The sequence below is a fragment of the Lytechinus pictus genome, chromosome 3 (genome assembly GCF_037042905.1).
Source record: "Lytechinus pictus isolate F3 Inbred chromosome 3, Lp3.0, whole genome shotgun sequence".
NCBI lineage: Eukaryota > Metazoa > Echinodermata > Echinoidea > Temnopleuroida > Toxopneustidae > Lytechinus > Lytechinus pictus.
The window spans coordinates 43,178,824-43,192,500 of record NC_087247.1 but is presented as its reverse complement, the minus strand read 5'-3'; the positions used below and the strand labels follow the sequence as shown (position 1 = coordinate 43,192,500).

The following is a 13,677-nucleotide window of genomic DNA, read 5'->3' as shown; positions in this document are numbered from 1 at the left end:
CACGCACACCCCACACCTGCGCTCACTCTCTCTCTCCAACTCCCTACATAAAATGCATCACGGGAAACAGAAACAATATTAATCATGGCTATGGGCTCATGAAATATTTACTGAGTAAAACAATTAACTTCTCCCATGATTTGTTCTGATTTTTTCCGTAACTAGAACGTCAGCATTATGCTGTTTGATCAGATGCTGTTACAAAATGTGACAACAAACGTAAATATAGAATCGAAGCCATCTTTATATAGTTGAAATATTCCTGCTGCCCCAGCAGATACGACAAAAGAACTCTTCTTGGCGTAAGGTTTGTGATGCTCTCGTTTCAACGTAAAAATATTCAACATTCTCCAGGAAAGCTGATAATCATTTTCCTTTTCTATCTTCTTTATTCCTGTTGACAGGTTAGATTCGAAAATCTCCTCCCATCATGGCATCTTATCAAGTAATCCTCGTCTTGATGTTTTCTGTCTTCTTAAGTGCTTCATATGCGTGCACCAACTCCACCATCGCTGCCTTCAATATACAAGTATTGGGGAAGACTAAGATGGGCAAACCGGAAGTGGTCAACTATTTGACAAAGGTTACCAAGTCATACGTTATAATTACATCTTTGTTGTTCTTTTTTTAAATTCAATTCCCATTGTTAAATGGGTTTTCTATTTTGTTTTCTTCGCTTTGCATTACAATTCTGATTTTTTTTTAAATTCAAATTCTAAATCTTTACGTTTTGACTTCATGTGATATGTTTAATTATATCATTTATTGCTTTGACTTATAAACATTTTTTTACATTCATAAAAAAACAACCTTAACAAGTTAATCGATTATATATGTACTCGTTGAATTTTCGAATCCATGATTCCATGAATAATCTATAGGCCTACACACAAACGGTGGGCCATTTTTTGTAAACATTCACGAAGAGCCAAATAAAAGAGGAAAAAAGTAAAATACAAAAATAAAGGTTCTCATTCTTGAATTGGACGTATAGGAAAAGACAATCATGGTCAAAAGATAAACAATTGATCCAGCAGACAACCTGAAAGAAGAAGACTATCAATCCCCCCAAAATAAAGGTAAAAACCTGAAACAAAAGAATCATAATATTTCATTGCGTACGGTTCTTTGATTTTTATTAATTTTGTCGTCTCTTAATATTCATTATTCTTACTTTTTCAGATTATTGTTCGATATGACATAGTCCTCATCCAAGAAATACGAGATATCTCAGAGACAGCTATTTACGAGCTACTCGATGGGGTTAATAATAGGTAAAATTTTTATGCAGAATACAATCATTATTTAATGACATGATCTTGAAAAGGTCAAATTTGAATAAAATAATGATCCCACTGGCGTCAGCATTATTTTTCTGAAATTCTATATGCAGTTTAAGTGACCAATCGTGAGCTGAATGAGGCGATGGTTATAGTATAAAATCGGTCAGGTCCTACATAAAGCAAAAAGAAAGATAACAATGATGAATTATGTCCAATCTACTAAAAGATTATCCCTGCTTTATTGCAAAATTTTCTAGCTTCTTTTGTAATCCACTGAGTAAAAATGCAATTTGATTGAGAGAAGCACAAATGTTATAGAATGTTTTTTTAGTAACCAGGGACTTAGTCGCTAGATTGATAAAGTGAAGTGAAATACATCCTAAATGATTTTGATCTTGCACGATAGTAAAATTAATAAATATATATTTTGATATATAACGGAATATTTATTTTCGTCATTCCAAATTAAATATTTTGCCTTATTGCTTTTCAAGTTCTACTTTCAAAACGCTTTACTCAGTCATGTTCGAAAGAATAACTATCAAGGTGATAATAGTAATTTATGATATCAGTGGAATAAGACTAGGTTTCGATCTACCTCAAATAATTCAAGTACCAAATACCAGGAACTTATAAATAGCTTTTTGTCTTACATTTAGAGAGAAGAGAGTATATTCTTACAAATATCAAAATCGTTGACATATATCTTTTAGTGATTTTTTTTTCAATAAGAAATGCATATTAAGACAATTATCTTTGCATAATAATTATAATTTCATGATTGATATGCCTTCCAGTATTTTTTCATATATATTTCGTTACGTATTCAATACTTTTATGGATGGAGGTGAGATGGCAAGATGAAGAGAGAGCGAGGAGTGAGAAAAAAAAAAGAATATCGAAACAAATTCGCCAATCTAACCTACATTCTTTATCGTTTTATTTTAATATCATCCTTCCCTAGGCAACCAGGAGTCAATTACAAAATGGAACTAGGACCACGGGTCGGTCGAACTTCCAGCAAGGAACAATATGCCTATTTTTACAGGTAGGAATTTCATTTCAAAAATGAAATTCTCATTCAATTTCTTTTATTATTCTGATAATTATATCTAATTGATGTTAAATATTCATTAGGCTTATTTCAATATAATTGTTAGTAGGACTAGCGTAGCTCACTTCCGATCGAATACTTTGATCCTCCTGATATAAATATTTTGTATCAACAATCTATTTAATCGATTTTGACTTAAGTTATTCAGGTTCCAAATGATAATTGAAATACTTCCAAATTGGGCCCATTTAAAAAAGCATATACATTATACAATCACTTTGCAATCTAGCACAAAAATGTATAATTAGTTTCATCCAGTTTGTGAAAGTCCCAAATTCCGTTACAGGTTAAGCTAACTATAACAGAGGGTTATTTGAAGAAATAGAAAAAAAAACTAACGCTAAAATCGGGGGTGAAGTTAAACCACTTGCGTGTCGATTTCCACGACTAAGAAAAAACAAGAAAAAAAGCAGGAAAAAAAAAGGGGTGAAATATGGTGCATTTTGTCAAAATCTATCAACAATTGGATTTTGTCTGGGCCCAAAAATTTGTGGTTTGTTACGCTACTAATTAAGACATTTATACTATTTCAAAGTTTCGATTTACGAAACAGTTATGCACATCATGGTCAGTGTGCAAATAAAAGAGTTTTCCACTCGCTATTGATTACGTATTGTGTTGTATGAAATATAAAGGTTTTCATTTTCTCTCTCGTTATTATGTCCAATGAGGTCTCATTCATTTTTTAACCTGAACATGAACATGTAACGAACGGCCTCCTCCTTGTATAATCTTCAAAATGTTTTATTTCATATGACTACATTATATACATATTTATATACTTAATCTTATGGTTGTGACGTCACCGATTCTCTTGTTTCCATATGACATAAGGATCGGATCCAGCAATGTCCGATAGGGGAAGGGGATCGGGATAAAATTTTCATCAACATTTTCCCAAATCGCAGCTCGAAAGGCTAAAAGCTGCTTTTTCGGGGGGGGGGGGGGTAGTCCTAAAGAAGTACATTTCAGTACATGTTATCTTTATTTTTACACAAGATTATTATTTTGTTTGATAAAGACTATATAAATGGTGAGAACACGAAGAGCGAGCTGAGATTTGCGTATATATTTTTTTTTTATTTTTAGACATGTAATTGGAAAATTCTAAGGATTTTTTTTTTACTAATCGTAAACATGGAGTATATTTTTGTAAACAACTTTTATTTCAGGAATGAAAAATCTTGCACTTCCGAATTAAACTTAGGAAAAAAAACAATTGAGGTCGGCGAAATCTTGTTTATTGTTCGTATAGGAAGTACCGGTAGGCCTAAATTGAACTGAACCATTTTACGATTCATATTTTATCTCTGTGAAAAGGGTTATTCCCTTAAGTATGTTGCTATATGAGAATATAAAAACGTAGGCCTTAAGAATCTGAACCGACAATGAATGAATAAATGAATGCACAAGAAAGACTTACATAAAGGAAGAACTTAATATATACATTGACTTTCATGGGTGTTCATGGGGGTAAATTCAACGAGATTTTGAATCGTATATATAAACCAAATCCCTCGTTTTAGTCACGTTTATTTGTCAATTCAATGGTTTCAATCTGATATCGCTGGTCGATTTTTGTTGTTGATTTTTTTTGTTTCTAATGAAATCTATTTTGGCTGTGGGAATAGTTTTATTTGCTATGCTAAGCGGAACTCGGAGTATTAACATAAACCTCCATTTGGTCATAGGCGATCAAATAATGATTTTGAATTAATAACTGAATAAATTGCATCTGAAAATGGGTTCATGAGTCATTTCATTAACTGCCTTAAACTTACTCCAGCTCCTGTGTAAAGAAAAGCTATTGTAAAACAGATATAAATTATGTAATTATTTTACCTATCTTTTATTTCTCCCATTTAAATCATTTGATATCAAATGGTAGATAGACAGATAGATGGATAGATAGATGAGTTATTTTTGATACGGTATTTGTTTTTATCCGTATATCAGGGAAGATAAATTCAGGGCACTGCAGTCGTTTACTTACAATGATATACTGGACGATTTTGAAAGAGAACCATTTGTTGTTCTCTTTGAAAACCTGGATAGTGGAGCGAGTGAGTATGAAAGTCATATATACATTGTTTATTTACGCTTAATTTCACATGTTTTACATACTAGTAATAAACAAAGATCGGGTTCTGGAAGCACATTAACACGTCTTTTATGTTTCTCATCCCCTTTCCGTCCTCCTCTCTCTCTCTCTCTTGATTTCTCTCTCTCTCTCTCTCTCTAGGTACTTTGTTTGACAATTTATTTTTTATTTATCTATTTTTCTTTGGGGGGATTTGTTGTTTCAGCTGCGACAGTATTTTTCTCCCTTTTCCCCCTTTGAGAATGTTATATATTCATATTTATTTTTATTGAGAAGGCCATTTAATCAAATAAATAATGAATATATGACCGTTTTGAATAAAAAATCGGCACAAATACAAAGGAATGTTGTTTATGATAATTTGTCAGTGATAAAAGATTTGATTTCATATAAGCCTATATAGCTAATAATTATTTATTATGATGTATCAGAAGTCCAAATACAACGGATACCATAGCCTAGTTGTTAATGTTGGGTAGAAAATAATTTCGAAGGGAATTTTATTGCCAAAATTATTAATATTTCCAGAGGTATCCAGGTTTTCTATCGTTGGACTCCACGCTAAGCCCGACCATGCTCCACAAGAGATAGATTACTTACTTGATGTCTATAATGACGTCATAAAACAATTTGGAGAAGTAAGTATCTCTGATCCGCCGGAAGATGTAACACCCCCCCCCCTCCTCCGTCCACGGAATATGCAAAAGTCCCCTCTCCCTTTCCTTGACATCCTTGATATGGTTATTGTATCCCACCCCTGTAAAAATATATGTAGTCAAACCTATCTATTAAGGCCCTCCAAAAGAGAGAGAGAAAAAAAAACGTGGCCATCCTAGACATATTTGAATATATTATTTAACTTTTGTGCATTATGAAATCAGGGTCCCGTTTCATAAAACTTTGTTATAGTAACAAATGCACAATTTTTTACTATTAGCCAATCAGATTGAAGGATTTCAGTAGCTTTTAGCTGCTATGGCAAATTTGTTATAATAACAAGCTTTATAAAACAGGCCCCTGGTTTCATTTCAAGTACGGTCTGAATTTCTTATTTTCGTATGGAGAGCCAATTGTGACAAAAATATCCTACAGTGTATGCCTCAAAAGCTTATTTGAGAACAGGCCTATAAGAACTAAAAACAAATTATTCACAGTCATGACAGTTAAAGTATGAAGGAAATGATCTTTGTGTAAAAAATATACGTGCAAAGCGGGTTCGTTGGGTTTCTGTGATAATAATAATAATGATGATAATAATAACAATAATAACAATAATAATAATCAGTTTTCATATAGCATATCACATAATGTAATTGAAGTATAACATCCAGTTAATGTAATTGAAGTATAATGTCCAGTTATCCGAATATTTCCCTGTGGTCATTAAAAAAATTGAAATTGTGTTGAAAGATTTATATTTTACCACAAAGCCCTTATTCAATGTTTCCTATTATGGTTCTAATTTTGTTCCTCTCTTCATATTGGTGTTCTTGTGCCTTGTACATTCTGCAAATTGGATTTGGCTTTTAGGCTTAAACTTTATATCATAACCTTAAGTCTCTTACCGATGTGTTGGCTCAGTTGGTAGAGCGCCCGTCTCACAACCGGAAGGTCGGGGGTTCAAACCCCGGCCGCGTCAGACCAAAAGACGTTAAAAGATGGGAGTTGCTGCTTCCTTGTTTGGCGTTCAACGATTTAAGGGATAGAGCCTCGTCGATCTGGCGCTGCAAATTTTCGGAGTATATTTCCGAAAGCAAATTTTCGGAGTATATTTCCGAAAGCAAATTTTCGGAGTATTTCATTTCATGTCTATTTCGAACAATAAAATATGGATTTTTCATTTTTCATATCTCATTTTATATAGAACGTCATACTCATGGGGGATTTTAATGCCGACTGCAGTTACGTAACTGGAAATGAGTTTGAGAATCTTAAACTTAACACGATGACATCTTTCTCTTGGCTCATCGATTCTTCAGCCGACACGACTGTAAAATCAACAAACTGTGCTTATGATAGGTGATTATTTTCAGTCCTTATACCTTGGTCACATTTGCTCTACGGCGGCCGTACGGCGAGTCAAAAACAGCCGTTTTATTAATTTTGATTCAAACCACCTATATGCAGCTGGTAAAAAAAAATGTTAAAACGGCTGTTTTCAACTCGCCGTACGGCCGCCGTAGAGCAAATGTGATCAAGGTATTACTGTGTCAATTGAGATATATTTTCAATCAATAACTACATGTATTCTTCTAATAGGAGTTAAGTTTCAGTCCTTAAATGTGATTATGATCATGGGCGGAAATCCCAGGGAACAGGGGGGACTCGTCCTTCTACCCAAAATGTTAGGGGGGACACAATATCAAATGTCCCCCTACTATTTCTGGTCCTTTAATACATCATTCAAAATCGAAATTAAACGTGTATTTTGGACGAGATGACCTTAATTTTGGGGTGATAACTTTTTTTTTTGCTTGTCAAATTGTCCAGCCCCTCGTCCCCCCTACCTGCGGGGAGAGATTTCCGCCCTTGATTATGATGAGTGTTTAGTTTCAGTCCTTAAATGTGATCATGATGAGTATTCAGTTTCAGTCTTTAAATGTGATTATAATGAGTTCTTTTAAAGAACTTTTTATTGACCCCCAAATGGTCATCAGATTGTCAACAAAATGAATTCCATGTTTGTACAAAGAGTTGCATACAATATACTTACAACATATTAATACAAATAGCATGAATAATAATCAATTAACATCAACGAAAAGGCATACAAAGAAATCGTACGGAGTGGTAGAAAATCTTGTAGTATAAACTTAGATTATAAACAAGATAAACAAGAGATGTATCATACTAAATGAGAAGGTTACTACTTACTAAAAGATCAATAATCTCTAGAAATTTAGCATTTAAAAAAAATCAAATTTATCAGTTTTATTGGCAAGTATGCTGGCTTGCCTTTCATTGTTCAAGTACGTAAATAACATTCCACAATTTTTATACAATGAACACATCTATTCATTCATGCCCTACACGGAACTTCAAATTTTCATTTAATCAACCCCAAATTGCTCATTGCACAGAGATCCATAAGACACCATGCACGATCCCAATTAATGGAACTCTCTACCAGAGTCTATCTAAAGATGTTCATCTCTTTACTCATTTGAGGCAAATGTTAAATCCTTGTTATTATCAGAATATTTAAAGTAAGTTTTCTTTGTCAGTTCTTCAGTTAATCATTAAATCACAATTCCTGTGATTTAATCATCAACAAAATATACTCTCCCATGACCCTCATCATCATTATCATCATCTCCATGGCCTTCATTTTCATCATTATCACCACCATCCTCATTCTTATCATCTCAATCTTCATCATTATAAACTTATGAACAAAATACTATTTCCATTCTGCTTTATAAATGCATTTATTAATGAGTTTCATTCCGGGGTTGTCATTTTTCCAAGCAATCTGCTTATAATGACAACCATTCTCCTGCAAACTGTTAATGTTATAATTCCTTTGGTAGTAGATCATATTTGTTTGTAATACTGATTCGAGCCAAAAATCAATTATCAATTATCGTTGTTTAAGCCCGTCACTCCTACAACTATTGTTTAAACTTTTAAAACAACTGTTTAAACTTAAACAACTGTCTAAACTTTCAAAACGACTGTTTAAACTTTATAAACAATTATGTTCGCCACGCGTATGTGTCTGTGCCTTTATGGTCTATTGCAGAATTGATTAAAATCTTTATTTTTATTTTTCATTTTATAAATTTTGAAAGAAACTTATTTTCTTCATTATTCTTTTTCATGACTGTATAGGATCGTGCTTGCTGGTCAGAAGTTGATCGAAAACGGCCGCGATGCCGGAGTCTTCAACTATCATGAAGAATATGGTATAACACAGGATTTGGTACGTCATTGTTTCGGGCAAGGGTGTTACATAACCTAAACATGTTTAATGACTCGAATATGGAGTTCGAAATTTGAGGTGAAAGTTTTCTATACGTTGTATCACAATGCGACCATATTTTAAATAATTAGACTGTGGTATATTGTATTATAACGGTATATTGTATTATAACTATAAGTGTCATAATCCACAATGATGATAAAAAAGAACATTATCATAATATCATCAAAATAGCATTATTATCATTCGGACCTATCATGATCAACACTATCATTATTATATTACCACTATCATTTTATTGTATCATTATCAGTAGTAATACTATTATCATTTATATTATCATTTATAGGAGTAGTACACTCTTTAAAAAGGTTGGGCGAAAAAGGCCCAAGTTTTAACCATCACTGGGCAACATACTGTCCATACAAATATTGGTTAAATACATGTACTGTCCAACTTCGGAAATAAACAAAAATAATTGGGTAATAGATTTGCTCAATTGGATAATAATTGCCTAGAATATGTATATTTTTTACCAACATACATTACCCAACACAGTGGACAGTATGTTGCCCAGAATTTTAAGTGTGTAGTAGTAGTAGTAGTGGTAGTAGAAGAAGTAGTAGTAGTAGTAGTAGTAGTAGTAGTAGTAGTAGCAGCAGCAGCAGCAACAACAGTGGTATAAGTGGTAGTAGTAGTATCATAAATTTATTGTAGAATCATTCATAAAATCAAATGTATAGTATTACTAAAAAATGACTTCATGTGGCTTGAAACCCATACTGTATAATTCGAAAATTATTGCATTAAATAAAATCGATTTTAGGATTGGAATTAAAATTGGTCTAATTACATTTCAAATTGATTACATAATTATCAACAAATTAAAGATAATTACAACGAAAACCATTATAAAGAAAACTCACATCTTTAAATCCTTTGCATCTTTTTTTTAAATCAGTTGTTATGTGTCATCTCCATGTTTGGCCAGCTGTATGAAACAGCTCACGCTATCAAATATGGAGCCTTATTGACATTCATTGACAAACAATATAATACTCACAAGTAAATCTAATGATAACCGGGTATTTAAATAGTGTAGGTACAATGACAAAAAAAATAAAATGATCAGCTCCAAAATATTTCTGATTCTTTGCCCTTTGGGTTTCCAATGTTGCTTCACTTGCATTCAGCAATTCAGGTTAATGTAGCCTCAATGAAGGATGACCAGCCCAACCAAAAAAAAATGAATCAGTCAGATGTTGAATCCTGTTTTGTAATTAATAATACATTTAAGCTACCATCCCAAACAAATAAAAGACGTGTGTCGCAGAAACCTAGAAAAATATATGTAAAAATAAAAAAAACGTGCACTCGTTGGTATCAATAATGCATAAAGCATTTTCATTTATTTGATGCAAGATAAAAGAGCGATGTGGATAAAATGCCTTGGTTAAATGCCTTTGATTTTCATGGTGTAGACGGGCGCCTTAGACCACTCGGCCACAGCACCTAAATTACTCAAGACATAAACAAATAATCTGCTCAGTCGATTTATATTGTAAATAGTGACATCAAAATATTTATTACTTTATAACATGTTTCGTCATTTACAACTCTTAAATACAAGTTGGTAAGTTAGCTGCCATTATGAGCGCTCAAACAAACACGTCTGTCGTGTTGCGAAGATGGTGGCGCAGTACCTGCTTTCCTTAGGCAAGGCAAGCTACTCGGCAATATGCAAAATAGGGACGCTTGACAACCAAAAACAGCGAACCAATGTACTGCCCTATGCGATCGTTAACATAGCGACACGTGTCGGTCAGAGGTTGGCAGCAAGTTGCGCAAATTCACAGACCAAGGGATATATATATTTTATCGGATTAAAACTGCAATCAAATATTATTTCAAATTCAAAGTCGATACTTTAATTTTTTGTGACAGCCTGCATGTTACATTATTAATTAACAATTTCCCATTTTCATTTTATAATTTCTATTTGATGTCATCTCTCTTGATAAGCATTTGTCTCATTTGTTTTATCAACATACCCTTTTTTAACACAGGCATGTTTTTTGTTCTCTCTCTCTCTCTTACTCTCTTTATTGTATCTCATTAATGGTGAATGACAATGTATACATTTACTTTCATTCCCCCTTTTTTTTCCTGATAGGCTGAGGATATCAGTGATCACTATCCTGTACACTTTACCATCGTCTAAACTAAAGGTAGGTGTACTCACAATTTTGTTTAGAACTTAGGGTTAGGCCGAGATAGATTTTGTGATGGATATTAAGCAAATACTGTAATCACCGTGGATGAATAGAAACCAAATTAAAGCCACTTAAGTAAGTAATAGATGAATTGTGGATTTGTAGCCTACGCAGTCATTTGGGCGCCATCTAGGATTTTCCAGGTACCTTGGAGTGCTTATATTCACTCTAGCCTGTATCAACAAATTATTAATTTTACCCCCTAGTCTATATGAACTGAAATAGGATTCTAGAGTAGATAATGAGTGAGTCGTATCCATTTTCAGTGAATGGCGGCCATCTTGGACGTCATCTTCATCTTTCGCCGAAATAAGTATTCTGTCCCTTGCACGAATGAGAAGATATGAACAAATCATAGAGATGTATACTAATTAGTATATTTATCTCTATGGAAAAAATCGAGTGGCTATGACGTCTTCATTTCGCGCGTACTCAAACTATCTCATATTGTATAAAACTTTCAGATATTGCCCATTCTCGAATTCATGCCCCATTTCCAATTCCAAGTACTAATCGCTTATCCTTGAAAATAGCATAAAATTCATTGAAATTTACGATTAAGTGAAACAAATTGAAGTTATTCAGTGTGCAAAGCTTGTTGATAAATATTGATAAATTAAATTGGTCGAATAATAACATTTCATTAATTTTACACTTATGTATTGACATTTACCCTTTTTTTACAGAAGGTGATGCACTCATCAAATTTATCAGAACCAGTGACAAATTCCGTCGCATCAAATGCAGTCATTGTGTAGGAAAATGAAATTCCTTTAATGCTAATAATCACAACTGCTTATTGAATTAGAAAACATATTGACTGATTAGCAATCAATGAACGCATTTTGATCAATCATCAAGATATCAACAACCATAGATGATATTACCATTAACTTCAAATAATTATATTAGAAAGGATTAATTAATTTCGTCTTATATGATATATCGGTACCGGTCGTCCGTGCTTTACTTTACCCCCTCGCCCCAAGCTCGAACCCCGATTTTTTTAAATACATATTGTTTGTGTGTCTGTTGAGACGGTGTTTATTTAACTCTGTTGACTCCTAACGTTTTAAATATCATGGTTGTATTTGTGTGTTTAAGTTAATAGCAGATTTGTTTCACATTGGAAGCTTGATGAATTTACTCTAAATGAATACGTTTCTGGTGGTTTAACTTGGTTACAAACAAGTAGTCGAAAATAAGCTTTATCATTAAGGCTGCCATTCGAAATTACATGCTACACGCTGTAAATATGTACATTTATTGTTTCATTTAAATTGACTAAATACATGCCACCAATAACCAACTAGTCGATTTTTTTTTCATATCCGGCGTTCTTATGTGAACTTAAAGATTTGTTGCTCCTGACGATTAGTCACATAATAGTTAAATATTTTATGTGAGGCCGGTGTTGAAATGGTTACAAAGATATACTATAGTTTAACAGGTTTAAGGGTTGAATTGCTAGCTCGACTGGATGGAGTGAAAGAAAAATATGATTAAATTATTTCAATAAATTCCATATGACATCTCCTCAAAAGGTATGTTCTTTAGTCTGTGTGTTATTGATGGATAAGTAACTGGTTGATCTATTCTTTTAATAGTATTTATTCTTTATGATTATAATTTATAATCAAAGTGCATACAAAAATCATTTAATGACATTTTGACAGCCGCATGAAATAAAACAATTCGATTTTTTAATAGTAAAAATACAGGAATTGCATATAACACATAAACAAACGTATTAGATTTTAAGAGAAAAGTAAGGTTAAAATCACTGAGAGAGAAAAATTACATACACACGGATATGTTTAAAAACGAACAATCAAAATATATAAATCGCAAACAACCAACTACCGATATGATAATATATGTACATTATCGATCAAAACTCTTCTAATTACGTACGTACACATACATATTCTTTTCTCATGAGAAACAATTAAAAGTAAATAGTACAAAAATCAAATCACTGTTATGACAATCATAAAATAAAAATACAAAAACAGTCGGAATAAGGACATCATAACATATTTAAATTGTTTAATCATTCGATTAACAGATAGATGGATTGATAGGAAGAAGAATAGAAAAATAGATAGACAGATAGATGGATGGATAGATAGATATATAGATAGATAGATTGGTTGGTTGGTTGGTTGGTTTGTTGATTGATTGATTGGTTGGTTGTTGAGTAAGTGAGCGAGTGAGTCCTGTCTGGTTGACTGCTTGTTGATTGATTGATTGATTGATTGATTGAGTTAGTGAGTGAGTGAGTGAGTGAGTAAATGAGTGAATGAATAAGCGAGTGAGTGATTCATTGATCTATTGAGTGAGTGATCCATTGATCGATTGAGTGAGTGAGTGAGTGAGCGATCAAGTGAATGTTTGGTTGGTTGGTTGAGGCTTGTAGAGATTTGTTAGTTGAGTGGTTGATTGGTCTTTCGAGTTTGACAGATTTGATTATAAATACATAGATATATAGATAAATCTGTTATCATTGATAGTAATGATATAGTGATTATTATTACAATAATAACACTTGTAATTATTATTATTAGTGGTATTATTGTAATGTTGCGTTTGATTGGAGGAATAACATAAATATTTTGCGTGTATATTGAGCGATAGTATTAGGCGGATATGGGTGGGATGATTGCGTGAGTGAGTGAGTGAGAGATTGATTGATTGATTGACTGTTTGATTGATCGATTGAATGGTTGGTTGGTTGGTTACTGACAGTAGATTTGGTCGATACCATTACCAATCGATGGCAAGATGGATGGGGTGGTTGATAAGTTAACGGATGGGTTTTGATTTGATTGATTCCCCAGTTCAATTATTTTATTGAGAAGTTAACATTCGATTGATCGATTAATATTTACCACCAGTTCCAAGGAGTAGGCTGTGGGGTGCACTGGGTGCACGTGTACCCTCCCGCAGAGGCGAGGGAGTTCCGACACTAGCAAGCATAACGA

General features: G+C 33.0%; 1 protein-coding gene across 1 annotated transcript; it reads left to right on the top strand.

The window, feature by feature from the left end:
* Nucleotides 1–272: 272 nt before the first annotated feature.
* Nucleotides 273–12,239, top strand: LOC129256304 (deoxyribonuclease-1-like). The gene is made up of 10 exons (XM_054894544.2): nucleotides 273–307; nucleotides 405–583; nucleotides 1,183–1,274; nucleotides 2,248–2,331; nucleotides 4,354–4,460; nucleotides 5,027–5,136; nucleotides 6,363–6,517; nucleotides 8,330–8,420; nucleotides 10,594–10,648; nucleotides 11,380–12,239. The coding sequence occupies exons 2-9, from the start codon at nucleotides 431–433 to the stop codon at nucleotides 10,639–10,641; spliced, it is 840 nt and encodes a 279-aa protein (XP_054750519.2). The 5' UTR covers nucleotides 273–307; nucleotides 405–430; the 3' UTR covers nucleotides 10,642–10,648; nucleotides 11,380–12,239.
* Nucleotides 12,240–13,677: the final 1,438 nt, after the last annotated feature.